A 14,572-nucleotide genomic window follows, 5' to 3' on the forward strand; every position below is an offset into this window, starting at 1 on the left:
AGTTGCGACGGACCGTGCTTCGCAAGACGAAAAACATCGCAAGATGAAAAGACTCGCGGAACGAATTCTTTTCGTCTTGCGAGGCACCACTGTATAAAATCCTTACCTTGGTACCAATTTACCTATGAGATTGACTTACCCCACATGTGCCCAATCAACTGCTTTGGCACTACTTCAGGTGCCACATAATACCTATTCCACATTTGTAAGAACTCAATTGTTTAGAGTGGCAGCACCAACACTTTGGGACCCCCTGCCTATAGATATCAAGTAGGCACCTTCACTGTACTCTTTTTGGCAATTGCTAAAAACATTCTTGTTTAGACAAGTCTACCCAGATACTTAGAAAGTTGAGGAAATTTTACTTTGTTTTAGTATTTTAACTTTCCTATGTTATGAAATATGGTTCTGATTTTTTCTTGATTTTACTGTTTTAACTTTTTTAAATTGCTTTGAGGGTTTTTTTTTACAATCAAGCAGTGTTAAAACTTTATGAAATAAATAAAGTAAGAATAAATAATAATACCTTTATTTCTGGCTGGGCACTCCCCCCATCCTGACTGATCCATGGTGGACAGAAGATTCAGCAGGTACTTCTGACCCCCATTTTATACTCACAGCCATCCTTTGAGGCAGGTCAGGCTGAGAGATTTTGATCAAGGTCATAAATGAGTTTTGTGATAGAATGGGTCTCTGATCCTGGCAAGCCCCATCAGTACTATACATTTAAAGCAGTATCCTTGCTCAGTATCAAAGGCGGAATTGATGTCCAGGGGAGACGAAGGGTGGCGCTTTGTCTTTAAAAAGCTCAATAATTTTTTAGGGGGGTTCCTTAAGAAAAGCTCAACAACCTTTGGGATGTCCTGGCTTTTTACTTTTTGAAATATGGCAACCCTAATTATACTACTTTAAACAGCCGTGGTTTCTCCCTCTCCTGACTGTTCAACCATTATGGAAACTGAACAAATCTTTATTCTGCATTAATTATTAATTATTATACGCTTTAGGAGAGGAACCCCACCTCCCAGTCTATTGATTACAAGAATGTTCCATGGCCACAAAAAGATGGGGAACGTGGAGGGAGAAAAAAGCATGGAATATCCAGGAAGCAGGGATGGCTGTCTGGCTCCCAGCGCACGAACCCTTTCGTTATCACTTTTTGTAATTTTGTACTGTAATTTCACATTACCTTCCTGCAACAGACTAAAGAAAGCTCACATGGTGAGCGGGTCGGGGAAGAAGAGGTTCCCGGTCGCTTGTCCCCACAGGTAGACTACGTCTGAGCGTGGAGGCTCCACTGGGAGCGCGGCGCTTAGTCCAAATCCTATCTCCTCGCAATCCAAAATATCTCCAGAAAAAGCAGCCGACCCCCTCCTCTCCCAACTGTAGGTGGGTCGGGTGGGACTGGGACATGGACAGGGTAGGATGGGGTTGGGTGGCCCTGGACAGGGAGGCGTGCCGGCTGCGTCAGCAGAGCCTCCCGCGGCCACGTGCACACGCGTACACACACCCCGGTTGCCCGGGGTGACGCGTGTAACAATTGCTCCGGCCGCTTGCCTCCAGCAAGGAGCCGGCGAGTGCCAACAACAGCCAGCGCCCGCGGCGGAGGCGGCTTCGGGACATGCACAATCGGGGAAAGGAGCGGAGGGAGGAGGAAGCCTGAAGCTGCAGTCGGAGAGACAAATTAATGACATTCCTGTCTCCGACCTACCTCACAGGGTTCTTGGGAAGGCTGCGGAGTTGACGCGCGCGCTTTGCGCTGAGAACATTCTAAAACGGCGTTTGAACGGGAAAGGGGCCGGAGGTCAGTGTCAGAGCGGCGTCGTGGCAGACAGAAGGTCTCAGGTTCGACCACCAGCATCTCCCCTGCCAGGCTGATGGGAGTTGCAGTCCAAAACATCTGGAGGGCACCAGGTTAGGGAAGCCTGATCTAAGGCACACAGACACACAGACCCATCTCTCTGGGAAGAACTGCAAAGCCCAGAAGGGCACCCCACTGGTGTAATTCAGTTTATTCAGTTGGTCTCCAGTTCTCAAACTTGTGTGCCAGAAGAGAACTGTAAATCTAAACAGGTTAAACAACAAAAGGTTCCTGGGAATCCGGGGAATAACGAAAAGGCTGTCCGGTATGTTGCTGCTCTGGGCTGACATTCAGTCTGCGTCTGCTAGGGCTAGGTAACTGCTCGGTCCCTGAACCAGGTATATCTCTGCATTCAATACCTCCTGGTGCAGGAACAAAGCAGATTTGCCTGCTCTAAGAAGTGGGTGTCTGTTGTGTCTTTGTACAAGTCACTGCTCTGGGCTGACCTTCAAATCAGGGGCAGGAGATGTCCAAAACAGCAACTTATTATTTTTTGTTTTACTGTTTTGTTTTAACTTTTATTGTCATTTTTCATAACAGAAGGGTTGCAGACATAAGCAAATGCAAAATGCAGCAAAAACGATGGTAAAAATAATTAAGGATACTGAAGAACTGGAGGGGGAAACAACATAGTGTGCAATTCAGCATAGAACAACTATTGCATGTAGAAGAGTCAGTTTAGTGCTCAATAAATTTAGTTCTCTGCATGTTTACCTGTAAAACGGGGAGTTCAGTGGGCTGTGCCAGTCAAGTTTACATAAGAGAATAAACATCCCACATTGAATAGAAGTGATCTATTTTAGATGCACCATTTAAGACTCTGTTGGTGTGTCCGAATTTCTAACAGTACAATGTCCCATACCTTTCCTAGACACTCCTCTCAGGAAGGAGGTAAGTGAATGAGACTAGCTAATTCTTATACTGTACAAACCATTCTGGGCATCAGTGTTCAGTTTCTGACCTGCCTACTTTTGAAGGAGTTGATACGCAACCCTGGCCCTTGTGCCAAGGTTATATTCCCTACATCCTCCCTCTACCTACCTACACACATGCACATGCCCTCTCCACCTTCCACTTGGAGGGGATCAGTGAAAATCTGAAGACTCCACATCAGACCCAAAGATCTGGCAAACTTAACCCCTTACCAATCTAGATAGGGAGCCACAGCACATCCTATAAATGTGCCCCCCCCCCCACAATCTCAGCTTAGAAATGTGAATGATCCATGCTAGAAAAACCACCACCACTTCTAGAATCCTGTCTCCCCCAATAGGTGCAAGCAAGCAAAGGTTAACATCAGCTGCAGGGGCCCCTCATTCCAACGTCCATCAAGCTAGCCTTTGCATTTAATGACCAGGAGGAAATTTGAAGTCACTTGGGCCACTGTTTTATGCTAGCCAAGAGGAGGCTTCTGTCCCCTCAGTCTTTTCATGGCATCACAGTTGATGCATTGCCGCATTATGTTTACAATCGACTCACTAGGGTTTATGGCACCTGATTGTCACTCAGTCTTTTCTGGACTGGAGGTCTGTTTCTGCTGTATCATTACAACCATATTGACTTACTGTTTGGGGATCAGGGGCTGCAGAGTTAGATTGTGATATATCTTTCCCACTCTCCCTTTAAACACACACACACACATCTTGCAACTGGGCTCTTCTATGGCAAGATAGCTTCAGGTGTCCGCAAATGGATAAGCACCAATAATCGAACCACCTGGGAAGTCGTTAGTGTTAAGATCAAGCTTCTCCATCAAATGAGAAGATGGGTGGGATATGAAGCAAACACATATTAAGTATTTTAGAAGATTGCAATCTGCTGACTGTATATTCAGAAGTTACGGGAGGTAACCTGGCATGTGGGGGAAAGGGGGAAAATAAGGTGGGGAAGTATCATGCATGCTCTCTTGAGTTTCTTTTGTAGGAAAGGGGGAATATAGGCTATAATAATAATTCAATGAACAAATAGAAAATAAAAAGTACTAGATCTAATTCCATTCAGATAGTGCAAGAGGACAATGCAGGTGTCAACATTTATGCAGGTAATTATGTAAGGAAATAGCGATCACAACTATAAGGCATATACTGGCTTTATAAAAGCCTGTTTGTTTGTTTGTTTGTTTGTTTGTTTCATTTCTATACCACTTAATATTTTTAAGAAAAATCTCAAAGCGGTTTACAGAATATTAAAACATCAATAAAACAATCTGAGGAAAGTAAAATTTAGAGTATACAGTCAAAGCAACATAATTAACAGAAAACTAAAATATCTTGAAGATTTCAAAATAAAACTACAAAGGAGGTCAACTTACAGAATACATATTTAACACAAACAAAGTTAACAAAAAAAATCTTAAACATTTCAAAAGAAAGCATTGCTAAGGAAAGTCAAATATAAGATGCACATTTAAAACAGCATAATTAACAAGAGAATAAAACATGACACGGCTGTGAGGCAGACACAAAAAGATGGGGCAAAAGAATCCAATAGTTGTTGTCAGGCATAGTGATGTCCCTCTGGTCTCACAGGAGCCTCTTTAAAGTGGCCCTACCCGCTAAGCCAGATGGAAAGGGCCTTGCAGGGAGAGGTCCTTTACGACTCACAGCTTGGTGAAGAAATGTCTCCTTGTTTCTTCCAAATCCTAGGAGCAGGGGAAAATGAATGAAATCAAGGAGAGCCTGCGGAACATTGAACAGACTTACAAGATCTTCCAGCAACAGCAGTTCACCTTCATTACTGCACTGGAACACACCCGAGAGAATGCCCATGACAAAATCAAGCCTGTGTCAAGCATCGGACAGGTATGGAGAGATCCCAGAACTAGGGGATGAGGGAGAAATCCACTTCAGGCCATAGCTCAGTGGTAAAGCATCTGCTTTGGTTACAGAAGGTCTCAGGTTCAATCCGCCATGGCATCTCCAGGTAGGGCTGGGAGAGATTCCTCCCTGAAACCTTGGAGAGTCGTTGCCAGTCAGTATAGACAGTGATGTACCAAGGGCCTGACTCTGTGTAAGGCAGCTTCCTAGGTTTCTCTGTGTTTACAGGTGACTCTACGTAATGCATACTTTCCAGTACAATTTTGGAAAACCGAAATGCAGCCTTCCTTCGAAATCTGTGCTTCTCTGAATTGTGTGATGCAGGTCCAAAAATGGGCCAAGAAATTATGAACATAACTAGGGTGAAGAGTGCATAAATGTACATAATATAAATGAAAAGTGCATGCAAAATGCATTACATTAGAGGAAATTCATATATTTAGACAAAATTGCATATATATTAGGATAAATTTGCACTAAAATGCTTATGAATCATGTTAATCATGTAAGAAGGAAAGGAGAGCCTATGTCAACCAAACCTTCCTATATATCTTTACTGGATTTTGGGGGGAGGGGGGAGGACTTATACAAACATAACATAAAGGCCCGAACCAATGTACCCAAATTGCAAAATAGGAGATTTAAACTAAACATTAGGAAGAACTTTCTGATGGTAAGGGTTGTGGAAAAGACTCACTTGGGAGCTGGTGGATTCTCCTTCCTTGGAGGTTTTTAAGCAGAGGTTGGATGGCCATCTGTCAGGGATGCTTTAGTTGAGATTTCTGCATTGCAGGGCGTTGGACTAGATGAAACAGGGCACCTTTCCAACTCTACAATTATGATTCTAGGAACAAACATAGTATGCTAACTAAAACAAAACATAGACTTGGTGTCTACCCACAAACTCTAGCATTACAAGCATGGGTAGGCAAACAAAGGTCCGGGTGCCGGATCTGGCCCAATCGCCTTCTAAATCCGGCCCGCGGATGGTCTGGGAATCTGCGTATTTTTACGTGAGTAGAATGTGCCCTTTTATTTAAAATGCATCTCTGGGTTATTTGTGGGGCATAGAAATTCGTTCATTTATTATTATTTTTCAAAATATAGTCCGGCCTCCCAGAAGGTCTGAGGGACAGTGGACCGGCCCCTTGCTGAAAAAGTTTGCTGACCCCTGATTACAATGAAAGTAAGAGAGTTGGAAACAGTTTCACATCTTCACAGTGAAAATTATAAACCCTATGTGCTGTTTTCTTCTCAACAACCATAGTCTTCAAACCAGCAACCAACAGTAGTGTTTGGGAACTGTATCCAGCAACATAGATTTTGGGTTCACCTATCCTTGAGTGCAATTAATAAATCCTTTGGCCCATTGAAAGGAATGCAGTTAATCCATCATAACCATCTCTTTTTCATAGATGATTGAGGACATACTGTCCTTCGCTGCTCCTTGGTAAATCTGGAATCCATAATGTATTATAGCAACAGCCTTTTCCCATCTCTCTCTCTCTCTCTCTCTCTCTCTCTCTCTCTCTCTCTGACACACACACCACTTTCCCTCACCCCACAGTGTGCGTCCCCATGGTGTAACTATAACTTTGGAAACCGCCTATTAAAAATAATGGCTATGTGTCAAAAGTGGAATGATGAATGAAGACCCTGCCTCTCCCTCCTTGGGGGACACACAGATTCTTTCTGGGTTGTACTAACGTGGAAAAATGTGTCAGCTCTTAAGTGATCAGTCTTGGAATATTTCTCTTTTAAAAATAAATAAATAAAACAACCTCATTTTTCACACTTCCAGTTTGCAATAACATTTAGACCTGGGGAAGGGGAGTCACATAATAAGCATTCCACTTGAACAACATGCTTTTTTAAAAGCAGGCTGATCTCTTGCTAGTCATTTCAAAGTTATCCCTTTCCCAAGGGAAGCCTTTACAATGTTTACAGAGTAGTCTTTTTTTAATCTACTCTTTTTAATCTGCTTATTTACAAATGTACAGTTAAGGCAGAAGTGCAGAAACAAGCAGACAGGAGTACCAAGCAACAGCATATTGTTCCCTCCACCCCAGCTAAATCCAAATATTTGTTTCTTTCTGGGTCGCCATGTATATTTGTCCCCTCCTACCTGTTCAAATTCATTTTTTCTTCGTCTTCTAACGCTCCATGTATACTCATACTCTAGATGTCCAGAACTTGGAAAGGTAATTTTTTGAAAAGCAAGTAGTTCTTGCTCAGGTGTGGCATGTCCAAACAGGAACTAATTTCTGTTCATCTTCATCCCTCTGAAAAACAAGCAAGCTCAGTTCAAGTTCATCCAAATGATCTTCGGCAGAAAGAAGAAAAAACGATATTCAGAATGTTGCAAGTATATTAAATATACTTAAGACTAATAAAAAAATTAAAACACACGCATACAGTGGAATGTGAACAGCTTATTTCCTTCCAAAATTATTATATTTTTAAGTTAAAGGCTGAATGAGTCTAAGAAGTTAAAAACACATGGTCCGTCTAGCTCCCCACAGGCTGGCAGCAGCCCTCCAGGGTTTCAGACAGTCAGCCTCTCCCAGCCCTACCTGGAGATGCCGGGGATTGAACCTTTGCTCTGCAGCTTCAAGTCATTTGCAGCAGAGGCTGAATTAAACAGGGATATTAGAAGCTGCCTTTTCACTGAATCATATTTTTGGTCCATCTTGTTCAGTATTGCTTACAGTGATTGGCAGTGGCTCTCTAGGGTTCCCAGCCCTACCTGGAGATGCCAGAGATTGAACCCAGGACCTTCTGCATGCAAAGCAGGTGAGCCACAACCCTTCCCCACAGGACACCAGATTGCAGACAACTGGCCTAACGTGTAATACATATGTACTTAAGTCACAGGTAGCCAAAGTGGTGCCATCCAAATGTTATTGACTACATTCCTATCAGCCCCACACACCCACCCCAGCCAGCGTGGTCAGTGATCAGGGAGCTAGCCCTGAACATGGATGATGGGAATTGTAGTCCAACATCATCTGGGGACCCAAGGTTGGGGAAAGTCTGCCTTAAAGTGCTGCTTCTCTCTGTCCTTTAACCTCCCCACTTGTAAGTTGGGCCACACACAAACACTCACAGGCCTACTAAGCCGGGCTGTCGTAATAAGGTTCCCCAAGATAAATAAGGTACTTCAGACAAGCACTTTGTAGTAGTAGTAAAGCACAGGTGTGAGGAATCAGCTAAAGATTCTTTAACAACCAGGAATGGTCAAAGGTTCAAGCATCTGCCTTCCACCTTTTGGGAAGGAACGGGCATCCTCAGAGACCCTCCAGCAAGTAACATGCACAGTTATTTTGATCTATTCCTTCCATTAGGGAATGTACGTGGCAACAGCTCTCCATCTTGGCGATGTGGCCGAGCTCAAAATCTGGTGGGGCCACTTAAAAAGGAAGGAGGAGGGGAGTTCACTCAGACCTGCCTGGGCAACCTTGGCCCTTTTCCGCTGAGTCTGTCATCCCGGGACTCAATTAAGCAGAGCCACTGTGAGTGGCTTCTGTTGCGCAGTGAGCTTGCCTGTCCACTAACGGCTGACCCGAGACTGCCAAGCAGCCAATTGAGGATACAGATTTGCAGCAGGTGACCGGCCTGAACCGGATTGAAGCCAGCAACCTCTGCACCCCATTATCTTTTCCCTGCAACAACCCCCCACCCCACCCTGTTTGCATTCTCTTGCGTGGAAAAGGCAAAGTAACAAAAAAATATAAGCACAAGAGGTGACAGTATTTGTCTCCAAACAATTGTCAGGACTAGGAAATAGCTCCTTTTTGTAGGTTCAATGTCCTAGTTCCTGGTAGTTGTCCTGGATTTAGGTAGAACTGTATAACTATCTTTTATTGTTTTTTTGAGGATCATTTTATCCAAGGCACCTAGATTATTTTGCTTATTTAAAAGCATTTATATACAGCTTAGGAACGTAGGAAGCTGACTGAATCAGACCTATTGGCCCATCTAGCTCAGTACTGTCTACACTGACTGGCAGCAGCTCTCTGGGGTTTCAGGCAGGAATCTCTCCCAGACCTACCTAGAGAAGCTATTGAGGATTGAACCAGGGTCTTTCTGCATGGCAAAGCAGATGCTCTGTCATAGAGCTACAGTCCTTCCCCAAAGCTTAATTGTTCAAAAATCTCTAAGCAATGCATACCCTAATATAGATATATCATTCAAACACAAACTAAAACCAGAAAAACTGCAAGCTTCTTTGGAGAGACGAAGGATCTCTGGCTGCAGCCATCATGCATACAGTGGAAGAGAAGGCTGGGTTAAGCCCCATCCAAACAAGGAAGGAGATGAATCACACAAACTTTGGCTGTGTGTTCCAGGAACGTTTTCCAAAGCCCATTAGGACAGGGGTATGGAACTCAGGCCTGGAGGCCAGGTGTGGCCCCCAAGGCCACTCTATCTGCCCCTTGGACACCCCCCTCCCAAAGCATGCTCCCCGATAGCCCTGCTTTGCATCCTCCTTGAATGTTTTCGCCTGGCCATAAAGGCATCCTTTTACTCTGAACCTAAGCCTCTTGCCTACCTAACCTCACACTCAATTAAGACTACACAGAACCTTTATTCTCAATAATGATGGAACTCACAGGTGGAGAATACCTTTCTTCTCTATATATCTTTATTATTTGTAAAGGGAATATTTGTATAAGTGAGAACTTTACTATCCCTTTGGAGTTGCGCTGTGTCTTTGTACTTTTGTCCTTGGAGGCTGTGATGATTTATGTTTCACACTTTTGACTTTGTTTTCTTTCCATTTTATTAACTTTGCACTTGTTTTTTCCGTTAACAACTTTTTTTAAAAAAAGAGCTGCTGATTCTGAAATTCATATAGACTTCCACCATGCTAGCTCCGGCCCTGCCCTTGCCAGTTGGTATAACTCGCCCTCCTTCCCCCTTGTGTGTCCGGCAGGTGCAGACCTACACGGACCATTACTGCAACAACTCCACTGACAAACGTATCCTGCTCCTGTTCCTCAGCATCTGCAGCGACTTGAACAAACTTTGCCAACGGCTGGAATCCCTACACCCTGGTAACAGTGTCACCAATGCCCTCTTGGACAAGTGCAAAACGTTGGTGAGCCACAGCAATGACCTCAGTGGGATCAGAGCCAAGTAGGTATTTATTTGTAGAGCATGGGCTGGCTGGGGCTGGTGGGGACTGTCACCCAAAACATCTGGAGGGAGCCAAGTTGGCTAATGCCATCATAGCAACATAGGAAGCTGCCATATGTCTTGTACTTCATCTGAAAACAAAGCAACATTCCAGTCCCCATTATTCTGAACAGCAGCATAAAAAGCTGCTATAAACCAAGTCAGACCCACTGATCCATGTAGCTCAGTATTGTATACACTGGCAGGCAGTGGCACCCCACGATTTTGGGCAGGAAACATTCCCAGCCCTAGCTAGAGATGGCAAAGACTGAACCTATGGCCTTCTGTATGAAAAGCTGGTGCTCCACTACTGAGCTGTAAGTGCTCCTGTTGAACACATGAAGTTGCTTTATACAGAGCCAGATCCTTGGTCCATCTAGCTCAGTATTGTCTACACTGATGCACAGAGGTTCCTCAGGTTTCAGATAAGAGTATATCCCAGCCCTTCCTGGAGATGTCAGGAATTGTACCTGGGATCGTCTGCATGCAAAGCAAGATGTTCTGTCACCGAGTTGTGGCATTTCCCCTGAAAGCCAGGATTCCAGTCCTGATGGTTCCGAATTAAAGGATGATTTAAATAGGCATGTAGGGAGCTGCTTTCTGCTGAATCTCCATCTAGCTCAGAATTGTCTACACCGGAGCTTTCCAAACTTTTCAGGTTGGTAACAAACCTTTTAGACAAGCATAATTGCACAACACAGTAATTCAGTTTTACCAGCAAACCAGAGGTTAAACCCCTTTCCAGCCCCAGTAGGAGGGCGAGGAGTATTCACATGGCACGCCTACACACTGCAGCCGACACACAGTTTGGAAAGCTCGGATCTACACTGTCTAGCAGCACCTCTCCAGGGTTTCAGAAGGGATGCCTCCCCCAGCCCTAGCTGGAAATGTCGGTGGGGATTGAACCCGGGACTTCCTGCATGCAGAACAGATGCTTTACCATTGAACTACAGCACTTCCCCCATAATTAAATAAGATTCCAGTGCTCCTGGTTCTGAATAAAAGGATCATGTAAATAAGAAGTCGTCTGCCGAACCAGACCATTGTTCCATATAGCTCAGTCTGCACTGACTGGCTGAAGCTCTTCAGCTTTTCAGGCAGAGATCTCTCCTGCCTCTACCTGGAGACACCAGGAATTAAACCTGTGAACTTCTGCCCATAACTGCCCTACAGCCCTTCCCCATTATATAAGAACATAGGAAGCTGCCTCACATTGAGTCAGACCGTTGGGGTCCATCTAGCTCAGTACTGTCTATACCAGCATCTTTTAACCTTGGGTCCCAGATGATGTTGGACTAAAACTCCCATCATCCCTGACCATTGGTCATGCTAGCTAGGAATGATGAGAGGTATAGTTCAACAACATCTGGGGACCTAAGGTTGAGAAAGGCTGGTCTATACTGACTGGCAGTGGCTGTGTGGTGCTCCATATAGGCAGCTCTCCCAGAACTACCTGAAGAGCTTCACTCAGAGATCTAACTTTGAGACACGTGGAGGAAGAGACGTATCACACAGAAGGGGCCTGTTGTCAATCTAAGGAGGAAGGCCTACAAATAGTTGAAGGGGGGATTGTTCTGTAACCGCCACAGTAGAGTAGTGGAAAATTTAAAAGTGCAGGATCCCTTCATGCAGGATCCCCTTTTGAGATTATGAAATTATCTTGTAAAATTATATGATGATGCAGGATGCAGGATGCGTTCCAACAGTCGGTGCAGATTTCCATGTTTTCTGTGCATGAACACAGCCAAATGATTTTGAGTGCTTCAATATCTTATTTTGGAGTGATTTAAGTTGTGTTTTTATTGACATTCCATTGTACATAACAGAACTAGCACATCCTTCTCTTAAAAGTGAGGAACCTTTTCCCAGTGCTCCTAAATGCTCAGCTTTTAGGACAACTCCTTGGTGTCCTTCCAGTGCATCTTATCCAGAGGGACCCTAGGAGACCATCCTCAGCAGCTGACTCACCTCCTTTCACTCTGATTGGCCTCCAATCAGCAGCACAAAGAGGCTTTTTATCAGTGCCAGAAAAGTTCCCCTTTTATGCTGATTGGATAGCTCTAGAATGCTGAAGACAAGGACTGTTGCAGAAATAGTAATGGGTTTCAGGGCCACTCATGACCAGGGCTGATGAGGGTGGAGGGGAAGCCAGTACAAGAGGGTCAGAAGGTGACCCAGGGCCTGACTATATTGCATGTATTTTTGTCTTGGTTGTATCATTATTTATCCATTGTTTCTGACATCCATTGAAAAACCGCTTGCAAACTTATGCTTGTGAACCAAGCATTCCCATTTATTTCTGACTCTGTATGAACATTAGCTTCTGTGCATTGCCAGTAGAACAACAAAGCCTCATCTTATTATGCACAGTCACCTCTGTATGTTTTCATAAGTGAATTCTGTGTGAATACAACAAAGTTGTCACGGGATGCACATCATGTTGCCTTACATGTACAAGTTCAACATTTAAAGTATTTGGTTAATTCAGCTGAGATCACATGGGTGCTTCTATTACTGATATTAGCTGTTGGGACCTTAATGTTCTCAGCTGGCACATGAATATTATACAGTGGTACCTCGGGTTGAGTACTTAATTCGTTCCAGAGGTCCATTCTTAACCTGAAACTGTTCTTAACCTGAAGCACCACTTTAGCTAGTGGGGCCTCCCGCTGCTGCCTCGCTGCCAGAGCACGATTTCTATTCTCATCCTGAAGCAAAGTTCCTAACCTGAGGTACTATTTCTGGGTTAGCGGAGTCTGTAACCTGAAGCGTATGTAACCTGAGGTACCACTGTATTTATTATTAGCACACACATGAGATCACACGTTTATTTTTATATCCCTTGTAAAGATTTTTAGCCACTCTGCCCTCGCTGGAGGCTGTGCAAAAAATAAAAATAAATCAAAAATTTAAAAAAAACACACCAGGGCCCAACTCTGCTCTCGGTGGCCCTGCCCACAACCCCAAACCACTGAACTGCCATTGACTGTACCAATGCCTTTTGGCCTTCTCCTCCCCGCCACCCCCAAATGTCCAACAGGTACCCTCACGATGTTGTGAACCACCTCAGCTGCGATGAAGCCCGGAACCATTACGGCGGTGTGGTGAGCCTCATCCCCATCGTCCTCGACAGCATGAAGGAGTGGGTGGCTCACACTGAGAAGCTCCCGCGGAACATGTTACACAGTGTGAGTGCCCGGAAGGCCGCCGTCTACAACCAGGCAGAGCTGCCCATTCGCCGTGTGGGCGACCGCGACCACTTAGGCCGGCCCGCTTTCATCACCGAGGGCACTCAGACCTACATTAGCTTGACAGAAAAGGCCAGGGAGAGGGAGGACAGGAGGGTTAAGCTAAAGCAACTGGGTGGCCTAGGCAGGGCCATCCGGAAGTTTCTCGACGGGCCCTGGAGACCGCCTGGCAAACACGCATTTTAAAAAAAGAGAGAGAGAGTAAAGACCAAAAAAAGAAAAAGAAAGCAGCCTGCTCGCTTAGCATCCGGCGATTAAAACAGTCTCCCTATATTTGCTTCAGTTATGCCCTTTCCTGAGGGGGAAAAGAAAGAGATACATCTGCTTTGGTAGCGACAAGCATGATCTATCTTATCCCTTTCTTGGAGCAGGTCACCCTCAGATGAAGATACTTTAGCCTACTCAACAGTGTTCCCCAGCTTTAGAGCAGACCAGGCCTACAGAATTAATGGCCTACTGTGGTGAAATTAGGCCACCACCAAATACTGGTGTGTGTGGTGTCCGCCAGGCACTTAATGATACCTCAAGTTGTGGGGAGGCAGGGGAAGGGTTAGTGGGTCACCATATCAGAGCACAGGGTTTTGATTCACCTTGACAGCTGCCCCTCTTCTGCACTTCTTATAGGCTTGAGTGTTACATGTCTGCCCAGTGTGAACCTCTGGCCAAATCATAACTCTAACATGGGTTACTTATTTAGCTGGGGAAAGAGGTGGTTAAACAACCAGAGAAAGGAGGATCCATCTACACATTTTTGAGAGGGTGGAAATACGCTTTAAAAGAAACAAAAAACTTGTACACCCACTTAGAGCTCACTACTATCTGGCACCAGTTAAACCAGGATACACTGAGTTTCTGGAAGCACTGAATTTGGTTGAGTAAAGCTTTTTGACACACAGAAGGAAAAGCACAGGGCAGGAGAGGAGTATTTTTGTACTTAAGTAAGATTCCAGGTCACCTCAGGAGACTTGGACCACTTTTCAAGGCAGAATTGCACTTTAAAAAAAAATTAAAGCACCTCTGGAAAAACGAGGGCTTGACTTCTCACAGAAACATAAAAAGGAGGAAGAAAACACATTTCCAGCATGCCAGGCTCACACCAACTTCTGCCAGGGGTGGGATAGGGAGTATCCATTGTTTTCAAGAAATGGAGCATTTTAACATTAGATCTTGTCAGTACAACTCAACTCCTTTTGTCTGATTGTTTCTTTTTCCCCTCCTCGCAGGATCCTTAGCTCCTGTTTTTTTGCCTCTTGCCGGAAGATGCTTCTGAATAAAGCTGTTTCCCCTGCAAGTGCAGCTCGTTGCTAGAATTATAGAGGTGTTTTCGTGATCAAATTACTAAAGGAAAATTATGCTGAGCCCAGGGATGGGGGTGGTAGAGAAGGGACAGGCAAACTTGAACCCCAGACCCAGGACTACCCTCACCCTCATTTTAAACCTATAAATCTACAACATTGGTACCCCCACTT

At 44.6% G+C, this 14,572-nt stretch overlaps 2 protein-coding genes across 9 annotated transcripts in view; one reads left to right on the plus strand and one right to left on the minus strand.

Moving 5' to 3' along the window:
• The window catches only part of AK8 (adenylate kinase 8), a 102,774-nt gene extending 101,296 nt beyond the window's left edge, over positions 1 to 1,478 (minus strand). The window contains exon 1 of one of the 3 annotated variants that reach the window (XM_083485209.1): positions 1,219 to 1,475. In XM_083485209.1, coding sequence (XP_083341335.1) covers positions 1,219 to 1,413 — 195 coding nt within the window. In that variant the 5' untranslated portion in view covers positions 1,414 to 1,475. Of the gene's footprint in view, positions 1 to 1,189 lie in introns of all 3 variants that reach the window. The other 2 variants (XM_083485211.1, XM_083485212.1) reach the window with 2 other exon arrangements.
• A 26-nt stretch (positions 1,479 to 1,504) lies between these two features.
• SPACA9 (sperm acrosome associated 9) lies at positions 1,505 to 14,394 on the plus strand. Of its 6 annotated transcripts, none has more exons than XM_083485391.1 (5): positions 1,505 to 2,126; positions 4,507 to 4,662; positions 9,614 to 9,816; positions 12,896 to 13,043; positions 14,327 to 14,394. In XM_083485391.1, the coding sequence occupies exons 2-5, from the start codon at positions 4,519 to 4,521 to the stop codon at positions 14,333 to 14,335; spliced, it is 504 nt and encodes a 167-aa protein (XP_083341517.1). In that variant the 5' UTR covers positions 1,505 to 2,126; positions 4,507 to 4,518; the 3' UTR covers positions 14,336 to 14,394. The 6 variants fall into 6 exon arrangements, with proteins under 6 accessions (XP_083341517.1, XP_083341514.1, XP_083341516.1 ...); XM_083485390.1 differs by having other exon boundaries at positions 1,546 to 1,804; XM_083485389.1 differs by having other exon boundaries at positions 1,562 to 1,914.
• The last annotated feature ends 178 nt before the right edge of the window (positions 14,395 to 14,572 follow it).

Source organism: Podarcis liolepis (genome assembly GCF_965112155.1).
Source record: "Podarcis liolepis genome assembly, chromosome: Z".
Classification (NCBI taxonomy): domain Eukaryota; kingdom Metazoa; phylum Chordata; class Lepidosauria; order Squamata; family Lacertidae; genus Podarcis; species Podarcis liolepis.